The following is a 21,255-nucleotide window of genomic DNA, read 5'->3' as shown; positions in this document are numbered from 1 at the left end:
CAGTATTGCCTAAGCTCTTTTTGTTTCTTTTTATGTGACTGGACATGATGATCTCCAGTTCCATCTATTTTCCTGCAAATGACATGACTGTTCTTCTTTGTGGTTAAGGCGTGTGTGGATGTGTGTGAGGGAGACTTTCCTTATCCACTCATCATGGATGGACACTCTGGTTGTCTCCATACTAGTTAGTTGTTTAAATGTTTCATTGCCTTCTTTAAGACTACAGGACCTTAGTGTTCACCGTCACCGGGGCAAGGCTGTGTCCCAGCCGGTCTCGTGACAGTAGCTGCGGGAGGGGTTGTGAAAGGTCTTGGGTTTCTTTGCCCCTTTTAAAGCCGGGGGGGGGGAGGTTGTTCCTGGTGGGGGAGTCATGGTTCCCTGTGTTGATTCAGACCACCAAGCCCTGTCATGGCAAACCATCTCTGCATCTGGATGTGGCCATCTCCATGAGTGTCCCTGTTCCTGCTTTGAAACAGCACAGTAGAATAATGGAGAAGAACCACAGTGTCACCTCCAGACACTGCCTGGCTCTCAGGAGTGGGTGGACCAGTGTAACAGCAGACCGTGTTCATTGGGACCAATGGAGAGGAGGAGCTGGGAGAAGGTGAGATCTGGCCCTTAGCCCCACCTCCTACCGGGGTGTGTTCTTTCCTTAGAGGGCTAAGAAATGGCTACCTCTTTAAGAACAGCTCCTCCCTTTTTGCAATAATCCTTTCAAATGTGGACTCAGTAGAGCACCTTTTTCTTTCAAACCTCCTTCAAGATTCAGCCTGGGCACTCAGAATAAAGAAAGGTGAAGAAAAGGTAGGATTCCAAACAAGAGTGACATTTGCAGGCTAAGAGGAAAGAGGAGGTGGGATGGTAAGAAGAGAATGTGATGTTTTTCCTATTAATGTGGCTGGAATGGGAATAACATGTAATTTAGGAACTTTTCATAGACAATGATTCTCAGCACACAAGTACCTCTTTCTGTCTGCTGCTCTCTCCTTCCCTTCTTGTCTCCCCTTCTTAATCTCTTTCTTTCATTGCTTTGTGACTTTATCTTTAAAAAAAAATAGAGTAGTAGTAGTAGATGCTAAAAGCAGTCTCAGGACCAAGAAAATACTAGGAAATGGGAAAAATTGCTTTAAGGCAATGGTTTTACTTCTATTAACAAAAGAAAGGAAATGACTACCAGGCATACTGAAATAGAAATATTCATAATATTATGTCAGGCAGAGTATATATAGAGATATGTGTGTGTGTGTGGAGGTAGCCCTCAGAATCTGTGGATCAATCACGAATGGAAAATACGATTCGGCCTCCAAAGGTTCAATCTGCACTGAATGCACACAACATTTTTCTTGCCCTTACTGTCTAAATAATATAGTGAATGACTGTTTACATAGCATTTATATTACATTAGGAACTATAAGTGATCTAGAGGCGACTTAAAGTACAGGAGAACCAGGCCTACACAGAAGGCAGAAATGAGAGGATCACGGTCTGAGGCCAGTCCAGGAAAAGTGAGTGAAACTCTATCTCAAAAACCATGCCAGTCGTGCTGGCACACACTTAGAGCCACAGGGAGGCAGGAGTGAGGGGAAGAGGACCACGGCTCCAGGCCAGCTCTAGCAAAACACAAGACGCGACGTGAGAAACAGACAACGAGACACAAAGGGCCAGGGCGCGGTTCAAGTGGTGGAGTGCTTAGCTAACAAGTACAAGGTCCTGAGTTCAAACTCTGGTACCACCAAAAAAACATTTTTAAAAATTAAAGGTAGATGCGCTTGGATTAGATGCAAATAGAAGGCATAAGGGAAACTTAAGCATCTTCAGATTTTCATTCTGAAGCCAGTCCTCAAAGAGACTGGAGGAGCCATTCTTTATGTATACACATTTCCATTTGTATGCTCAAACATGCACGGTGCGGGGTGGGGAGGTAGGGTAGAGGGCTCCTGTGAATCTCTTAGAGGGCTAAGTGAAAACAAAATGGTCCATTTTGGGGAGGGGAGAAAATATTCTCTTTACGTATCAGCAGCATGCAACATGTAATTTGAGTACTGAATTAATGTTCTTTTCCTTGGGTACGACGGGACACTCTTCTCTAACCCAAAATCAGTCTCAAATTAAAGTGTGGGCAAGACTGCTGCTGGAAATGCTCTCTGGGCCTTTGCACAGGCAACATGGGCAAGCGGGTGGCCATCGTGGGAGCCGGCGTCAGCGGCCTGGCCTCCATCAGGAGCTGCCTGGAGGAGGGTCTGGAGCCCACCTGCTTCGAGAGGAGCGCGGACGTCGGGGGCCTGTGGAAGTTCTCAGTGAGTAGGCAGCTCTGGGGCCCACGGGGAGGGAGGGGGCAGCGGGAAAGCAGGCTCCCTGGGCCTGGCGCCCACCTGCTGCCCGGCAGCCATGACCCCTCCTTGAGTTGAAATCCACACTGTAGAACATCAGGAGCTGGTTGAAAACCAACCTCCCTGCAAGTTAAATGTGCATGCAGGCACAGGCTGGCTTCAAAAAATCCCAGTGAACAAAGTACACCTCTGAAGAATCATTGCCAAGAGCTGCCGCAGATCAGAGCCATTGCCTATAATAAAGGGACAGGAGTCACTCACTCCGAAGTCGTGACTTTGACAAGGTCCTCTTGCTGACTCAGACCAAAGGCTTTGAAGTTTCAGATGTGTTGTTGTTGGTGGTGGTGGTGGTGGTATTACGGGTTTATTTTATTTTATTCTGCATTTTTGTCATCAGGTGACAAACGCGCAGAGTTATTTCTGGACTCTGGACTCTCTTCCATCTGGTCTGTCTACTTTTGTGGCAGTACCATCCAACTTCGATTACTCAAGCTTGGTGGCACATTTTAAAGTCATCTACCTTTATCGATTTTGTTACATTTTGCAGAGGCTCTTCAAGGGTCCCTGGTGTTTCCACATGAATTTAGAATTTCTTCCCGGTTTTGTAATGAATGCTGTTGTTTTAATGGGGATTGCTGGAGTGAACATATTAACATTCATTCCTCCCATCTGTGAACACAAGAGGCCTCTTTATTTTTGGAGTCAGATCTCTTTGATGGAAGTTGGATCATACCCACTGTAGTAGCCCCTACGGGTCCTTGACTAAATTTATTCCCAAGGTTTGTTTTGGCTTGATTTTGTTATTTGTTTGCCACTACTAGAACTTCAATTCAGGGACAAGGTGCTATCCTTTGCTTTTTCACTCTACCACTTGAGCTACACCCCCACTTTTGACTTGTTGGTGGTTAATTGGAGATAAAATAACCTGGGGTATGAATCATAGTCTTCAGACCTCGGCCTCAGGAGTAGCTAGGATTACAGGCATAGCCACCAGCGCTGGGATTGGCTTTATTTTTGCAGCTATTCCCAGTTTCTTTCACAGTCACCTGGCAAGTTTCTGAAAGAAACACTGCCTCTTGAGTAAGTGGTATGAGAAAACCGGATATTTACATGCAGAAGATGGAACTTGACCCCTATCTCTTTCACCCTGTACAAAAATAAATTTATAACGGATCAAAGACATAAATGTAAGACCTGGAGCTGCTAATAGAAGACCAGTTCAAACTACTAGAAGAAAATACAGGGGAAATATTTCAAGCATAGGCAGTGTTAGAGTAAACTTTGCCAGAAAACCACGTAGACATCCAGGTACAAAGAACAAAGAAGATGTATTGACAATAAAGGGGCCAGCAAGACCCCTCCTCACAGGAGAGAAGTGCCGGCATTGTCTCGGGTGACTTTTATAACCTCTGAGACCTGGCGAGTCCTGCTGCCTCCTGCGGTGACAGCTGCCTCACAGGAAACCCCTGGAGGCTGGAGGCTGGAGGGAGCCATAAATGGGTCTAGTGTTGCCCAGGAAAAGCGCATACTCAACTATGCGGGAGGAAGCTCCTGGCTGAGCCGCAGAGTTGTTGCTTTTGTCCCTAGGACTTCGAAGCTCGGGAAATACAAACAAAAAACACAAAGATGGGATTATGTGAAATGAATCTGCTGCGCAGAGGAAAGCTACAGAGTGCAGCCACAATTCACAGAACAGGAAATAAAAACTGCAGACTACGCATCTACTAAGGGATTCGTATCCATAATGTATTCGGAACTTCAAAGACTCAATAACCAAAAATACCCAGTTAGAAAAGGTTAATGAATATACGTGTCTTAAAAGGAGAAATTGAAATAGCCAACAAATATATTCATAATGGAATATCATTGAACCTTGAAAAAGAATAATATTCCATCATTTGTAGCAAACATAGATGGGATTGTATTGGAGGCTATTCTGTTAACCAGACACAGACACAGACAGACAAATTCTGAATGCGCTCTCTCACACGTGAGTATTTAAGATCTGTAAGAGTAATTACTAGAGAGCAGAAAGTGGATGATTGGGAGAGGAGTAGGTAGTAGGTTAGAGAATAGGAACTCAAATGCAACTAAGCAGAAGGAAGAAGTGCCAGTGTTCTAGAATAACAACATATATTTCATAAGTAACTAGAAGAGGAGCTGGAAGTCTCCAAACACAAAGTGACGGGAAGGAGATGGGAGGCTTCATTATCTTGATTTGTAGGTACGTACTGAAATTTGAAATATCACTCTATACCCCCAGACAAGTACAATTATTATGTATTATGTATTAATTAAATGGTTTTGAAAAGTTTAAGAAGATGAACATTTTCACTATTTTGATCTGATCACTGTGTGCTATCTATGTGTATCGGACTACCTACCCCCACAGTAACTCAAAGATTTGTACAATAAAATGTTGCCAAAAAGTATTTAATTGAAACCTTCAGGTATTGGCTCAGTCTTACAACACTGCATACTTAGTGAGAGTTGCAAGCTTCATCGTTTTCTGATGCCAATTTGACAGTGGATATTTATAATACAGACTCATCTGAGGCTGGTGGCTCATACCTGTAATCCTAGCTATGAGAGGATCATGGTTCAAAGCTAGCCCAAGCAGAAAAGTCTTCAAGACTCCATCGCCAATTAACCAACAGAATGTTGGACTGGTGACATGGTTCACGTGGTGGAGAGTCATCTGTGAGAGTGCAAAACCCTGATTTCAAGTCCCAGTACCAGCACACAAACACAAAACTAAAAGCAAAATGAGGACTCTGCCCAGGAGACACGCATGTGTGTATCCATTAACCACTCCCTAAGCCCCGGAAACTGCATGAGCCACCCTGTAGGAAACCAAAGATGTCCTTAGCTGTGATTTACTTTAAAATCCTGAGAGGAAGACACTATCTTGGATTAGCCAGCTTGTCCATAATACATCCCTTTATAAGAAGGAAGCAGATGGAGATTTAAAAGAGGGGTAAAAAGAGGACATGATGTGATGATTGTATCAGAACAAAAGGGATTTGAAGATGCCGTGCTATGACTCTCAAAGTGGATGATGGAACCAGAAGCCAAAGAACACCAACATCTCAATGGCTCAAAAGAGAAAACAAAAACCAAGCAAAGGCTGACATTCATCGGAAGCTAGAGAAGCAAGGAACAGATTCTCCGCACAGAGCCTCTGGGAATGAACCTGGCGGCTGCCTTCGACGGGGCGTCGTTCTGAGTTCCAACACCTGGCTTCCATAGGCAAGGGAGAACACATTCCCGGTCTTAGGCTCTCAATTCCAAGCAACTTATCACCGCAGCCACAAGAAATTAACACTGGGTTATTCCCAGTGTCCTTAAACGTGTCTCCAGCAAGAGGGAGACGATAGTTCACAAATGACCATTGGGAAGGGCAGTGTTTCTCAAACAGAACTGGGATGTGCAGTCACGGACTTAGTATTCACATTGTGTGATGTGTTAGAAGAGTACATTGCTTTATAATGTACTGCCAGGACCTTTAGTTTCTACATTCTTTCCATTCCTGTTAGCTCTCACTGAGATCTTTGTTTGGACATGTCACAAACTAGGGGGAAGTTACTTTATATTTTGTAGCTATTTCCTACAGGATTTCCTTGTGTCCATCTAGTTCTTACTTCAACCCTGGTTGAAAGAGAAGGACGTTTCCCGCCTTTGCTCACAGATCAAAGTGCTTTCTGAGGAAGTGGAAGATGGAGACCAGATGTCTTCCTTTCTCAGCAGCAACATAAACAATGAACCAGTAAATGACAGATTTGGGCATGAGATTTTATGAACGAAGGCTTTCTGCCTATCTTTTTTTTTTTTTGCTTTCTCTGGATTTTTCTATCTACAAGTTGAGTGTTATGTGCAGTAGGTAGGGCCAGTGGTTTTCAGATTTTGGAATATTTATGTCACATAAGGCGATATCTTGGCGATGAAATCCAAGTCTACGCATAAAGCTTGTTTATGTTTTCCTCGCAGTCTGAGGGGAGCTTTATACAGTAGTGACAGTGTGGCTGCAGGTGACCCGGCCTGGGATGCCAGCTGTGGAATTTCCCACTTGTGTCATGGTGGAGCTCCCAAAGTGAGATGCTCCATCTGTACCAATTCGTTCCTTCACACCCCTCCCTCCTGTATCGATGGCATTCCTGCCACACTTCCTAAACTCACTAAAAGCTACCAATGCCTTCAGCTCCCTTCTTAAGTGTACAGACTGAAGATGCGTGGTCGAGTTCTGTTTCCCATGGCTTTCTAAAACAAACCAAGAAGCTCATGCCCCGGTACTGCTTTGTCACGATCGAGCTGCAACCACAGTGGGCTTTGCCATGACGAAACTACCCTGATTCTGCACGAAAACTCTGTATCCTGGGCGTGCTGACCGCTTGGAGTTTCATAAACCCAAATGAGGCTCTTGGAGTGGTGGGCCTGCGGTCTGGTCTTGCACCATGGCCATCAGGCTGAGATCCAGGCAGGTCAATGGATTGCGGCCGAGGGGTGGTTACGAAAGACACTTCACCCAGACTTGCGGTCTTGTCAGGAGGGATCTTGGCAATTCAAGAAAGCTGCATTACCATTCATCTTCTTCATTGTGCGTCTAACCAGATGGCTTGTTTCTCCTCTGAAATCTTTTTTTTATATTTTTAATATCTTTAAATAGTGGCACAGAGGAGTTTCAATCGGGCACGTCATGTGTGTGCCTAACAGCTCTGAACAATGTCATCCCTGCCCAACGAGATTTCTGCCCATTCGATATCTTCTAGTCTTTTCACCAGTTTTTTTGTTAAGAAAAAAAAAGTTTTTTTGAGACAATCTTGCTTCATAGTTGAGATGGCCTTGAGCTTGCTCTATGGCTCAAAGAACCCTCCCTTCCTCGGAGATTACAGGCGTCCACACCAACCTGGCCCTCTCCTCATCATCTGCACTGACGAGCTCACAGCCTCAACAGACTTGTCCAAAGATGTGCTTCTGCACAGTAACTGCACCGCGTTAGCTTCTTCATTAGCTTCTTCTGTTTCTTTTGCTGCACACCGTGACGGCCAAACTTGGTTGAACCTTCGGATTATTTGGAGAGTATTCAAAGTTCCTCATCACCGAAAGCAAATTTTCTGAGAGGAGAAGCTACGTGTATGTTTTTAAAGCCCTCGGCTCCCTTCCCTTTTTTCTTTTTTCTGATCACTTACTATCTCCTGTACAATTTTATTAGCATCATTCCATAGCTTCCTGGAGTTACTATATATAACCAAGTCATGGATTTTTACATTTCTGGAAGTCGTAATTTTGTTATCTGCATAAATGTCCAAAAGGTGGCAATACTTAAAAATTTAATGTGCTTGGTTCAAATTGGTTATATGACTTTTTTTATTGTGGAGTTGACACACCGAGGGTCACAGTTACATGAGTAATGAGTACGCTTCCTTTCCACGTCTCCCCTTCCGTCACTCTCTCCCAGACTTTCCCTCCCGTCCCCAGACACAAGACACCCAGCTCATTTTCCATACAGTGTCTAGTGAGCATCACTGTTGTGTTTGTTCATCCGTGTTCTGACAGAAATCCTAAGCCTCATTTTAAGCTTAAATTAAGTTTTAATACTGACACATTTGCAAATCCTAGAAGTAGCTGGCAACCATCTCTCATTATTTGCGTTTATAAATTGACCAGAAATGTTTCCGAAATGATACATGGAAATCACACAAAGGTGAGCTGTAGGACATATCCTTCACATATTTAACTGTCTGAGGTGGGGGGGGGGATTAAAGGGTCCTAATGGCATATTTCTGAAAAGGACATGAGGAAATGGTTTACTAGGCCAGGGATGGAAATGCACACCTATAATCCCAGCTATGTGAGACCCTATCTGAAAACAACCTAAAAACAAAAGGACTGGAATCAAAAGCCAACTGGTAGAGCATAATCAAGAGGCCCTCACTCAAGTTCCAATACTCTAAAAACAGAAAGAAATTGTTTTCTCTCAGGAAAAAAGCATGTTATTTTATATTCTAAACTCCCTTGACAAGCTACGCAGATAAGCATCAATTGTTTGAGTGAAATTAATTGATGTATGTCTTTGGTGTGCATAAAAGCCCCTCAGTCATTTACCACTTGGCACTGGTCCTGAGCAGAAACGATGCCCTCATTCACAAGTTCTTCCATCTGAACCTGTTCACCCCAGGACCATGCAGAAGAGGGCAGAGCTAGCATTTACCAATCAGTCTTCACCAACTCCTCCAAAGAGATGATGTGTTTTCCTGACTTCCCATATCCGGATGACTTCCCCAACTTCATGCACAATAGTAAGCTCCAGGAATATATCACTACCTTTGCCAGAGAGAAGAACCTTCTGAAATACATACGATTTGAGGTAAGACGCCATCAACACACGCAGTTGGCATGTCAGTGAGGAGAATCGTGTCTGTTCCACTATTCCTAATCTTCCTTTCCAGTGTCCCATTCTTATTTGCTCACATTTTTAATATGGTTTTATTGTAAAAATACTGTACAGAGGAGTTACAGTTACATAATTTGCTCACATTTTAAGTGTGGCTTCTCTAATCCAAGATTTAGAGAATTATAATATACACTATATATAACATATCATATAATTATATTATAGCATATTATATATCATATCATATGATGTACATCATTACTTACAATTATATATGCTATAATATATTATAGTGTATAAGTTAATGCTTTTATTTATTTAAAGGTAATTATGAATAGGTAAAAATGTACCTTACTAATGAATTCTTTTTCTTAAGCCAAATGGACCTATCAGCCCAGTTTTCTTTCTTTATTTCTCTTAGACATTTGTAACCAGAATAAGTAAACGTGATGATTTCTCAATTACTGGCCAATGGGACGTTACCACTGAAAAGGATGGCAAAAAAGAATCATCTGTCTTTGATGCTGTAATGATCTGTTCTGGGCATCACGTTTACCCTAACCTACCAAAGGAGTCCTTTCCAGGTGTGGCTTAAACTTAGGCTGGTGTCTGACAAGAATGCATATATTGATGATGTCTGAATTAGTCTCTTTCATGTTACTATAATAGACACCAAGGCTGGGTATGTTATAAAGAGATTTATTTGGCTTGCACTTATGGGGAGCTTGCCTTTCTCAGTGCACCCTGGCTGTATTTCAACATGGTAGAAAAAACGGACAGGGTATCAGCATGGATGGAAAGGGGGGATTACATGATATATCTATATAACTATATAGATAGATAGATAACTATACAGTTATCTATCTATCTATCTATCTATCCATCCATCCATCCATCCATCCATCCATCCATCCATACTGGGAACCAAGCTTCTAGAACATATCCTTTTGAGAATGTATTTAAACCATACCAAATCATGGCCCTGTCTTTTTTAAAGTATGTCATGTAAATTCAAACACATTTCTGTCATACCGTTAGCTATTTGAGGTGTTAATTTCCTTATTTATGTGACTCAGCCACAAGCCCATCTCTGAAATGTGGTGGGCTTTCTTAATGGAAATCCAGCCAATGCACGCCCTTCCTTCTTTTCTCTCAGGACTGCAACGTTTTAAGGGCAAATGCATCCACAGCAGGGACTACAAGGAGCCAGGCGTGTGGAGGGGGAAGCGAGTCCTGGTGATCGGTCTGGGGAACTCGGGCTGTGACATTGCCACCGAACTCAGCCACACCGCCGAGCAGGTGCGGCACCGCACATCCCCAGTAGACAATCTTCAGGCAACAGAAGGGTGTTTGCATTGGCCAGGTGTCACATGCGATGGGGTGGGACGAGGTAACTACGTGGGACTGTTGTCTTCCAACAGTCTGCTCTGGACCTTCAAAGGTTATGGTTTCGATTTTGAGAGCCAGCAGCAAGTTTTCAGTTGCTCTGAGTCTCGGGTTACTCACCCATCAGACAGATAAAATGGAACCTACTTTGTTCCCGTTTAAACTTGACTTAAGCAGTCATGTGTAAATCCACATACTAACTCATTTGTGCAGACATCCATTCTATGAGTATTTGTTGAAAGCGTGTGGGTAGTAGAAGTCTTTCTACTTTTCACATTGGAGCTGATGGTTGGCATGTAGGCTGCAAACCATACGCTAAGATAGGCACAGTATCAGGAGATGGCTCCAGGCAGCTGGTCTTAAAGTAAGAAGCCTAGTGTCTGCAAAAACTAAAAGAGGGCTTTTCGGTTGCAGCTCAGTAGGGTTGAGAGTGAGGAGATGAGAACTTAGAAGGCCAGAGAGGCTGAGAAATGTAGAGAGGCTGAGAGATGACGAGAAGCTGAGAGATGTAGAGAGGCTGAGAAGGCCAGAGTAGCTGAGAAGGCTAGATAGGCTGAGAAATGTAGAGAGGCTGAGAAGGCTAGAGAGGCAGTGCAGGACCTTTAGAGCTTTGGAAGATTCTTTAGAGGTTGACTGCTCAGAAGTCAAACTTTAGGAATCGTGTTTCCAGATGCTGCGCCCATTGATGCACAGCTCACCCTCAGCAGGTCTCCTGGGCATCCCCAATGCATGTCCAACTTCATGCCATGATGTTACGTGCAATGGAAACAAAGGAGATGCTAGGACACACGATAGGAAAAGGTATTCCTGTTACTCTGTCAATACATCATACTCGATAGGGAGACACACAAAGAAACTCCAGTCTCTCAGGAAGAAGTGAGATCTAGTTAAGAAATTTAAATATTGATGCATATATACATATATATATATACATATATTAAACATACCCTTAAGAGTTAGGGTAATGCGTCACAGTAGTATTTGAGCTATTATTGGAATAAAGAATAAATGAAAGCAATTCAGACACCAAATGTCTAAATGATTATAGACCCACGCCTCACAAAGGGGAAACTGAGCCAGTCTTTAAAAGGTAACTATAAATCATAAAGGTGAGGAAGGGCCCAAGCTGTCTGTGAAGGGAAAACGGTATCAGCAAAGCATGAAGGTATGAACCAGCACTGCATAGTTGAAGTGCATGTTCTTCATAAGAACAATTTGTAAAATGCATTAATACTTTTCTCAACTACCTCAATATAAATAAGCTCCTTCGATGATGAGGAGAAAGCAATTCATTTTATTATGTTCATTCTATAGAAGTGATAACCGAGGGACTGAAATGCCAACTGTTTTCTTGAAAATCAGACAGGGAATTAACATTTGAGCCAGAGAAATGTTAGAGAACTGAGATTCAGATTTTTCTGATTCCAAAATCAGAGTCAGGAAAGAAAGATTGATGTCAGCTTACAAAATCTGTGTAAGGCCCTTGGTAACAGGCTAAAGAATTTGGATTCTCTATAAAGAAAGATAAATCACGTAAATACTCCTTGTACCAAGTAAGGATACGATGAAAACTTGTTAGAAGCAAGAAGACTAGTGTCTAAGACTTTGAGGTTAATTAATTGGCACTTCAGTCCTTTCTTATTTAGCTAGCTTCCCTTATACACAAATATATTCTATTTAAATTTGTTTTTTTAAAAAAGAAAACATAAAGAAACGCTGAAAAACTATGTCTTATAGCAGAGAGGAAGGGAATGGGCGTTGATTGAACACATGCTCCAGGCTAGGCAGGGTTAGCTGCGTTGCCCACATTCACGTTGAGTCCTCACGCAAGTGAGATGCATGAGGGTCTGATTCCCTCCTGTGTTAGAAGTGAGGAAACGCTATTAGAGAACTGAAGGAGATCAGAGTCAAGTCTTTGCAGATAGCCATAGTAAGATAACCACTAAAGGAAGATGACTAGAGTAAGTGGTCAGTCCCCTATCCTGTCGGCATCCATGCTCTACAGGAGGAGAAGGAAGCGTCCTTTAGCCTTACACTGAAAACGTTCTTTGGAATTATTCTGAGTGGAGCAAGAGTCTGAGCCTGGGAGGTCCGCAGCACCCAGAAAAGGGCTCAAGGCTTTGAGAAATGCTCAGCTCTTCCACCCAAACGACGTTTCTCTTTAATTATTTGTCTTGTCTTAACTAACCTTCCATGTAGTTGTGCTAAGGGGTCTCGATGCACGGCCACTGTGTGAGTACAGCACATCCTGACCAGTGCCAGCGCTTCTGTCATTTTCCTCCATCCGCCCGACTCCACCCCCATGCACACGCGCATGCGTGTGTGCTAACATTGTCACCTGTGTACACTGAGCCGTACGACTGCACTCACCCACCCTTCCTCTCTCCTTTCTTCTTCTCTCCTCTCCCCTGGACCTCACAATGGCAACGCTCCCAAGAGCCGGGGTGATCAGCCCCTTCCTGAAGGGGGTGGGTGTGAGGAGCCTCTTCCGGCATCCAGTGTGAGCAGTCACCCCTTTCACGGTGGAATTGGTGTTTCTGAAGGTCATCATCAGCTCCAGAAGTGGATCATGGGTGATGAGCCGCGTCTGGGACAACGGCTTTCCTTGGGACATGGTGACGATCACGCGATTTCAAACCTTCCTCAAGAACAACTTGCCAACAGCCATCTCCGACTGGTGGTACATGAGACAGATGAATGCAAGATACAAACACGAGAACTATGGCTTGATGCCTTTGAATGGGTAAGGCAGAGCCCAACAGGCTAAGCCTGCTGGTGCTCATCTCCATGTCAGCGACCTTAGCTTGAGTGCAATCCTAAAGCAAAGTCTCTGTGTAGTAATCGCCTCTCCTGTATCAAAGGATACAGAACTACAAATATTAGAGGTGATTTCTGCACGTCCTCCCAAGTTGCACAGGTGGAAAGTCATAAAACACCTCAGCAGAGTGGAATATTATCTAATAGCTCAGCAATTAGACGCAGAGCAACAGTAGCAAACCTGTCTGACGCACGTCATGGGTCGCACAGCCTCTGTCCGGCGTCTACCAAGACTCTGAACACTGTGACCTCACTTTTTGCTCACAACTATGAAGAGGGCTCAATTCGAACACTTGTTTTAGAGATGAGAAAACTGAGGGTCAATGTAGTTAGTAACTTTGCCAAAATCCCACATCTAGAAAGAAGCTACATTCAAAGCAAATCAAGACCTGTGTATTCCAGAGCCCCTAGTTCTTCGGGCATTTTTCTGCCCCCTCCCATTAATGCATTGCCAGGTTGAATTAAGCAAAGCAAGAGTCTCATCATCCTGGTGCTGAACCACCACTGCTACAAGCCTGTGTCTTTAGTTTCCTTTTCCCTTTCTCCTCTATCTCCCCCTACGCCCACTCTGTAAGAAATGACTAGGATATGAGATAAAGATCCCAACTTTTTCCTTCTGAGTGCAATCATTAACTCAACAAATATTAGTTCCATTGCTCATTATATGTTAGGTTCTGTAGGCAGAGCAATAAGGAAACAAGCAGACATCCCCATGGAACCTATGATCTAAGCAGGAAAGACTACTGAAGAAGGCGGAAGGTCTAAGGGGTGTGTGTGTGGGGGGGGTGCTGGGAGGAGACAGGCAGGAAAGGCAGCAAGTCATCATCAGGACAGTTTTCAGCAGTCCTCAGAGCAAAGGCCTGGGGGGAGGAGGGGCGTCTGGGGAAGGGTTTCCAGGGAACCGAGGGAAGCCATCCTCTCTTCAAGGGCATGGCTAGTGTGACTGCCAAGGGGCTCTCTCTCTGGAAAAGAGACCCGAGGCAAGCAGCAGGCGGAAAACAGATACCTCAGAGGCGGGAAAACAGCTAGGCAGTGCTGGGCCTGGTGAACGTTGCCAGGAGGCTTGCTTCTACTCTAGAAGCAGTAAGAAGCCACAGATGCCCGGACATGGAAGCGGTATGGGTGATCTCTCTAAGCTGCTGTGGCCGCCATGTCGTCCTTGAGTGTAGGGACCCAGGGAATGAGTAGAAATTAAAACAACAGCAACAGTAACTTTTAAAAGTATTGTCAAAATTCCAGATGGCAGAGGTGAGTTGTTTGGACTCAGATCAGTAGCAATCAGCCAGCAGAGGAGGGAGGGGGGAAATGTGGGTATCAAATTCGAGGAATATTCTACAAAACTTGAGGGAAGGGGTGAGGCTGGAGGGCTGGGAGAGAATGATCAGATTCAGATTCAGATACTACTTCGGTGAGTGGCAAGTCCTTTGTACAACTACTCAGCAAGAAAAATAAAACTTTTAGAAGCAGAAGCGGACAGACTCTGGATGTAGCTTGAAGGACCAGAACCTTGGGGCCTTCTGCAGTTGCTGGGTACGCCTCCCGTCACCTGCGGGTGCTGTTACAGGCATGGAGACACACTTCACCCCTCCGTGAGCCCAGACCGAGCTTCCCGCCTCTCACTTTCTTCCTCCTATTTAGGTTTAGCATATTACGGGAGTATAGTTTATCAAGAATAGCAGATAGCATTCTTAAGGACTCAGTATTGGCTGGGGACTGCAAAATTCATCATATCACTATGAGCAGGTTAAGTATGAGAAAAGTAAGGTCCAGAGGATCTAGATGCTTACAGGTGAAAGAGCGCAAAGAAAAAAAATACTCAACTACAGGATATTCTTATGTTAGGATTTTTCCTGAGTTTGGCTTTCATAAGGGACTAGGCATGGGTGTTTAATGTGGAAGGAGCCCAATGACAGGAGAGAGAAAAGTTAGAGAAAACAGAGAAAGGACAAATGATGCTCACCATGTTCACACGCATCAGTTGTGTTTCCAGTTTGACTGGTGATACTCTGTGGCTCACTGAGAAACATCTTGGTAGCTTTTTCCTTCCTTAATAATCTGCATATATATATATATATATATATTATATGTATATATCAATTAGACAGTGTTGTAATCATTCTCACTCTCGTCCACACAGAGCCCTGAGGAAAGAGCCTGTGTTCAATGATGAGCTCCCAGCCCGCATCCTGTGTGGTACTGTGTCTGTGAAGCCCAACGTGAAGGAGTTCACGGAGACCTCGGCTGTATTTGAAGACGGGACCGTGTTTGAGGCCATCGACGGTGTCATCTTTGCTACAGGCTACAGCAATGCCTACCCGTTTCTTGGCGAGTCCATCCTCCAAAGCAGAAACAATGAGATCACCTTGTTTAAAGGCATCTTCCCGCCTCAGCTAGAGAAGGCCACGATGGCTGTGATTGGCCTTGTTCAGTCTCTGGGGGCTGCCATCCCCACCACAGACCTCCAGGCCCGCTGGGCAGCGCAAGTAATCAAAGGTGAGAACAGGCCGCTGGCCCAGGGGGCTCGTGAGGAGGCTGCCTGAGCCCAGGGGGCTCGTGAGGAGGCTGCCTGAGCCTGGGTGAAGCAACAGTCCTCTTGCAAGAGGCCCATCCAGCTGCACCCGCCCCTCCCCCCATCCAGCTGCACCCGCCCCTCCCCCCATCCAGCTGCACCCGCCCCTCCCCCCATCCAGCTGCACCCGCCCCTCCCCCCATCCAGCTGCACCCGCCCCTCCCCCCATCCAGCGGCACCCGCCCCTCCCCCCAAGAGGCCCAACCAGCTGCACCCGCCCCTCCCCCCATCCAGCTGCACCCGCCCTGCCCCAAGGGAAGGCAGGAGAAAACCAGAGGAGGGGAGGGTGCTGGATAGGAAATGCACTCAACACCCTATCTTGTAACTGTAAAAAACATATTAAAAATCAGTAACTATGAAAAAACAGAACCATCCAGTTTTGAGAACCTATAACTCTATATTCTTTGGTGTTATATTGTTATTTTTTAAATTTTAATATATGTTTTAGTATGTTATTGTAAAGATGCTGTTCAGAGGGGTTACAGTTACATGAGTAAGGTCATGAGTCCATTTCCTATCGAGCATTGTTACCTCCTCCTTTGTTTTCCTCTACCATCCCTTCCCTCCCACCTCCCGACTCTCCCCTCCCCTAGCCCCAAAGTTGTAAAGTTCGTTTTCAACATAGTGTCTTATACGTCTCATTGTTACAACGGGTCAACCTGTATCCTTGTCCAGCATTTTGTTATTTCCCTTCCCTTCCCCAAATTAGAAAATGTATATGCAAGATGCAGGGTGGTGTTATATTTTATAAGCAATTTATAGCAGGTCATGCTGGTTATCATATATAATAGTGAGATATTATTAGGGGAGATTTTATCACTTTTCTGCCACTTACAATTCCTTAGTGCTGATAACTGTCCAAGATGATTCCTTGAACTACAAAGCACCAGACATTTCCATCTTCTACGTGAGACAACTTGGTAAAATTGTGATTACAAAACTGAGCAGAATTATAGTGTTTGAAAGTTGAGAAGATAAAGTAATGCCAAGCCAGGATGCCAACTGGATGCCAACTGCAATATCCACAGTCATTGAAAATAGGCTTTCTGTGATTTTTTTCTGGTACATGTTTCTTCCCTGCCATGTATTAGCTAAGGACAATCAGGATGGGAATGTATTGGGTATAGTCCATGTCAGTCTATAAGATACAAGACAGTGACTTCTTACATTCTGAAAAGGGAAAGGGAGCACTAAATTTGCTTGGGCTGAGGCAAGAAAAACAGCATCTTCCAGCAATGGCACTGAAGTCCGATTCACTGTGACGTTTCAGTGTAGCTGTGAATTGCGGACAGATATTGATCATAAGACTACCTAGGGTCAGGATCAAAGAAAAAATACAGATGTTAAATTTATTGCACAAAGTTTAGTTAAACCTTAAGTTATAAACCTTCTGGATCAGAGAGTCTGAAGAGGCTTGGTCTCTTTGGAAGCCATGTCTAAGGCTTCTAGTTCCAACTCTGACTTGCTGGGGCTTTAAAGATTCCTCATTGTACGGTGGAACACAGACCCGGACAGTGTACGTTCTGGGCACCAGCATGGTCCTGCACATAGTGGTCTCCCTGAATCTCCTTTTCTTCCTCCAGGCAGAGATGTGCAGACCTCAGAGGGGAGGCTGGCCAGAGAGGCACAGCCAGGAAGCGGGGAGCAGGGGACCCCTCTCAGGGTTCCGATCCCCAGGGTTTGAGCCCAAGGAGACTGGAATGAAAGGGTGGGACACTCACTGTCCATGAGGACAAGTGTTGTCAGCTCTGGAAAAGGAAACGAGGCAATTGATAACTAATCAATGTCCAAGGCAGCTGCAGTCCTGGGAGAAATGGGACAGAGAACAAAACAATCTAGCTTTGTAAAAATAAAACAGAGTCCTAGGACCAAGGGGAACTATCACAGACAGCAGCGCATGGCAGCAGCTGGTGGACGATTGCCAACATTCTTTTTCTTCTCAAACTGTTTTCCTGCCTAAGGAAAGATAGGTTCCAGGATCTGGAACTAGGCCTTCTCTACAAAAGCTGTCCAATGATTGCAGGAATCGGGGAATTATGTAAGTCACTTGAGCAATCGTACCTTGGCTATAAGTTCTAATCTCACGTAAAATGGCTCCAAGGGAATGCCAAAGAAATCATCACAAGTTTGAAGCATCTCTGGCCACATAAACGTTTTTGGGGTCTGTGTTTCAGAAATCTCTGTAAACCTACATCAGCCTAAAATCCTGAAGCAACCCTCAAAGTGTCTCTTCCATCTTGAGGCTCCTCATGTGTCTCCGTCACATCCAAGAATGATTGGCCCTCCATAGACAAACACGAGGCTCATAAATCCTACATCTTATCTTCTCGAAATTCCTTTCTCTGGCAAAGCAAAATTCTTTCTTACCGTCTCTCAAATCTTCAAAATACCTTGCCAATTCCCTTTTATTTTGTTATGACTTATTAAATTAATGTCTTTAAAACATGATGGAGTAGAATAGAATCCCCGAAACGGATACTAAACTTCAGGTAACTGCTTTAAGAACACAGTACAAAGTTATTTTACCTAACATTTTTTTTATAACTGTGACAAGTATCAATTCTGAGAAGATTAAAAATAGAATTGTATATCTGTCTCCAAATAATCACTTGTTTATTTGCTCAAGATTTTATTTTTCCGATAGTGACGAAAGTTGAAAATATTGCTATTGCTCATTAGGAAAGAAGCGTGAGAGGATATTACTATCGCAAATGTATTAACTGTCCTCACGTCCATCCTTCTTTTTCAGGAACTTGTACTTTGCCTTCTGTGAAAGATATGATGGATGATATTAATGAGAAAATGGGGAAAAAACTCAAATGGTAAGACTACCCTTGTGGTAGAAGTCTAGGATTAGCATAGAAAAATCAGAAGTTGGCTCCATTTTTGTGTAAAATTGGGCCAAATAAAGGCATTAGGGTGACAGCTAGGAGTCACATCCAGCCATCAAGAAATATCCGCACCTGATACTGCGTGAAGTCCTGCTGAGTGCACGATGCGGGGGACAGAGAAGGACTAGGGTCTCGATTACAGAATTACCTTTACCCCACCGTGTCCCCTGCAAGTACACACATCACAGGAGACCCAGAGATGACGAGTCAGCAAAGGAGTTGGGGAGCTGTGAAGGTAGACTTTCTATTCTCTACCCAGAAACCTGAGATGCAAACATGACTTCAAACAGTGCCAGTAGTGAACATGCCTCAGTGAGCGCACAACAAATCCGGAACACTGGATTCTACTCTCCCACTGATGAGCTCAGCGGCCATGACTTGAGCAAGGGACAATTTATCCATCTGTTAACAGAGATTAAAAAAAAAAAAGTTCTATCAATTCCCTGAAATGTGGTGGAAATTCCACATAAGATCCAAAGAGCTTTCTTTGATAACAGTTCAGAGTAGAGGATTCGCAGGCAGTAATACTCTCCTCCCTCCGTCGACCTTGAACCCATGTCACTGACAGAGCAGAAGTGGGTCTCTGTCCCGGGCCCTGAGCGAACGGTGACCTCACAGTGTGCGTCCTCTCCCTCCTCCAGGTTTGGCAAAGGCGAGACCATACAGACAGACTACATCACGTACATGGACGAGCTGGCCGCCTTCATCGGGGCAAAGCCCAGCGTTCCGTGGCTGTTTCTCACAGATCCCAGGCTGGCCCTGGAAGTCTTCTTTGGCCCTTGCAGCCCCTACCAGTTTCGGCTGGTGGGCCCAGGGAAGTGGCCGGGCGCCAGGCACGCCATCCTGACCCAGTGGGACCGGACACTGAAACCCACGGCCACGCGGGCCGTTCGAGGGCCCTGGAAGCCCTGCCTGTTCGCAAGGCCGCTCGGGCTCCTGGCTCTCCCTGTTCTGCTAGTTGCTCTTTTTCTGGTGTTGAGCTGAGCGTTATTCCCTCTGGGGATTCTGGGAATTACCGTCCATAGCCAGGCAGGGACGCTGCTACTTAAACCTCTTACTTTCTTAATGAAGGTCATTGGCTCATATACCATAGATGTTGACCCGGGCAGCCGAGTTGTTTCTAGCCTTTTAAAGAAGCTTCCTCAAGAGTCACATGATCTAAGCTCATCATTAATCATTAATCATTCTCTTTAGGTCCCACTAACACTTCATAATCAGAATTGTGTTCTTTATGTCTCACTTAAATCATCTCCTGAAACATTTAGACATGATGTCTTTTCTCCTTTAAACACTGCTAAATAAAGTAGGCAGTAGGCAGAATATTTACAATATGATATTCTCAAGACCTCTGTGAGCGAGTTCGGCTACTGGAGATTTCCCTTACAAGGCATGTTCCGGCAGTACCTCCTACTCCCTCACCTAGAGACCGTCCGACCTGCCAGTTCTGAAAACATGCACTTTCCCTAAACTCTCAACAAGGAAACAAAAATCACTAACGTGTCTCAGCAAAGGAAACACATCAGCATTAACAATGGCCTTTGAGTTGGATAGAAAGACATTTTAAAACTTCAATAGTAGCTAAAATTGTGCCCAGAATTTAATATTACACTGTAAATTGAACTTCTGAGGAAACAGAATAAATCCAAACTTTTCCCTTGTTATCTTTTCTTATTAAAAGTTTGACAGTTATGATTTTAAATGTATAGAGCAGATAAAAGAGACTGCCAGCCTCCCCAGCCAACAGTGTTGGCTGAATCTTACCATAACTATCTTCCCAGAACTGAACCTGCTCCTCCCAAGACAACTACCGATCCAAGCACACCCTTCACCCACCCAAGCCTCACACTCAGTCTCGTCTCTGCCCACACGGCAGTGCCTTCCTTACTCCAGAAGCTTTCATTATAGTTTCTGAGGGAAGGAAAAAAGGAAGGCAAGATGGCTGGGCAAGTTGGAAGGATGTCAGGCAGCTCCGGGCCACAGAGGCTGTCCCCGTCTCACTCCCCGCTCTGCAGGGGGTGCGTTACTGGGAGAACAAAAGCATTCTAGAAGCAGTAGATTGTTTGGCGTGTAGAAAGGCGGAATCGGAAGGTGAGGTGCGCAAGACAAGTATGAGGTATTTATTCATAGTAGCCATAACAAGATCTATCACAATTTTATGTATTATAAAAAAGGACTAAAAGCATCCCACAACAGAAACAACTCTAACCACCAAAGAAGACAACAAAGGGGGAAAAAAAGAGCATGGACCCCATAGGACAATCTGAAAATTAAAAAAATAAGTGGCAGGAGCAAACCATCTATCAATGGTTACTTTGGATACACATAGATTAAGATGCAGAGGATTGGTGGGTTTAAAAACATGGAGATCCTGGGGCTGGGCAGGTGGCTCAGTGGTAGAGTGCTGGCCTAGCATGCATGAAGCCCTGGGTTCGATTCTTCAGCACCACATACACAGAAAAAGCCAGACGTGGTACTGTGGCTCAAGTGGTAGAGTGCTAGCCTTCAGCAAAAGAAGCTCAGGGACAGTGCCCAGGCCCTGAGTTCAAACCCCTGGACTGTCAAAAAAAATTAAGATCCAACCATACTGTTGCCTCCAAGAGACTGAAGGAATGAGCCTGAAGTGCCCATAATCCTGCACCGAGAGGCTGAGACAGGAGGCCCGTGAACTTAAGACCACCCGTGGCTATGTACCAAGAGAGATAGGGAAGGAGAAAGAGAGGGAGGGAAGGAAGGCAGGAAAGTAAACTATAGATAAGTGATCAATGAAGAAACTCTCAACACCACTAATCATTAAGGAAATGCAAGTAAAACCCACAAAATAGCACCTCACGTGTGTTAGGATGAGTTCTATTGAAATGATGACAAATACCA

At 44.5% G+C, this 21,255-nt stretch overlaps 1 protein-coding gene and 1 long non-coding RNA gene across 4 annotated transcripts; one reads left to right on the top strand and one right to left on the bottom strand.

Annotated features, from left to right (window-relative positions):
- The first annotated feature begins 719 nt into the window (after positions 1-719).
- On the top strand, positions 720-20,042 carry LOC138818174 (flavin-containing monooxygenase 3). Of its 2 annotated transcripts, none has more exons than XM_070009119.1 (9): positions 720-804; positions 2,161-2,297; positions 8,506-8,694; positions 9,143-9,305; positions 9,878-10,020; positions 12,651-12,850; positions 15,062-15,417; positions 18,243-18,315; positions 19,026-20,042. In XM_070009119.1, the coding sequence occupies exons 2-9, from the start codon at positions 2,166-2,168 to the stop codon at positions 19,366-19,368; spliced, it is 1,599 nt and encodes a 532-aa protein (XP_069865220.1). In that variant the 5' UTR covers positions 720-804; positions 2,161-2,165; the 3' UTR covers positions 19,369-20,042. The 2 variants fall into 2 exon arrangements, with proteins under 2 accessions (XP_069865220.1, XP_069865221.1); XM_070009120.1 differs by having other exon boundaries at positions 724-804; positions 2,102-2,297.
- Positions 18,122-20,359, bottom strand: LOC138818175 (uncharacterized). 2 transcript variants are annotated; one of them, XR_011368999.1, is made up of 3 exons: positions 20,218-20,359; positions 18,693-18,786; positions 18,122-18,260 (listed from the first exon to the last, which is right to left on the bottom strand). It is a non-coding gene; the product is annotated as an uncharacterized lncRNA (long non-coding RNA). The 2 variants fall into 2 exon arrangements; XR_011369000.1 differs by having other exon boundaries at positions 20,229-20,359.
- Positions 20,360-21,255: the final 896 nt, after the last annotated feature.

Source organism: Dipodomys merriami, unplaced genomic scaffold (genome assembly GCF_024711535.1).
Source record: "Dipodomys merriami isolate MVZ:Mamm:240054 unplaced genomic scaffold, mDipMer1.0.p SCAF_72, whole genome shotgun sequence".
Taxonomy (NCBI): Eukaryota; Metazoa; Chordata; class Mammalia; order Rodentia; family Heteromyidae; genus Dipodomys; species Dipodomys merriami.
Note: the sequence above shows the minus strand (reverse complement) of the source record. Positions and strands in the feature narration are given on the sequence as shown.

Bases quoted from the DNA above. Each gene is read 5' to 3' on its own strand.
- LOC138818174 (XM_070009119.1), top strand. From the start codon at position 2,166: ATGGGCAAGCGGGTGGCCATCGTGGGAGCCGGCGTCAGCGGCCTGGCC. The intron at 10,021-12,650 runs GTGCGGCACCGC...GTGTTTCTGAAG, and splicing joins TCAGCCACACCGCCGAGCAG to GTCATCATCAGCTCCAGAAG. The intron at 18,316-19,025 runs GTAAGACTACCC...TCCCTCCTCCAG, and splicing joins ATGGGGAAAAAACTCAAATG to GTTTGGCAAAGGCGAGACCA.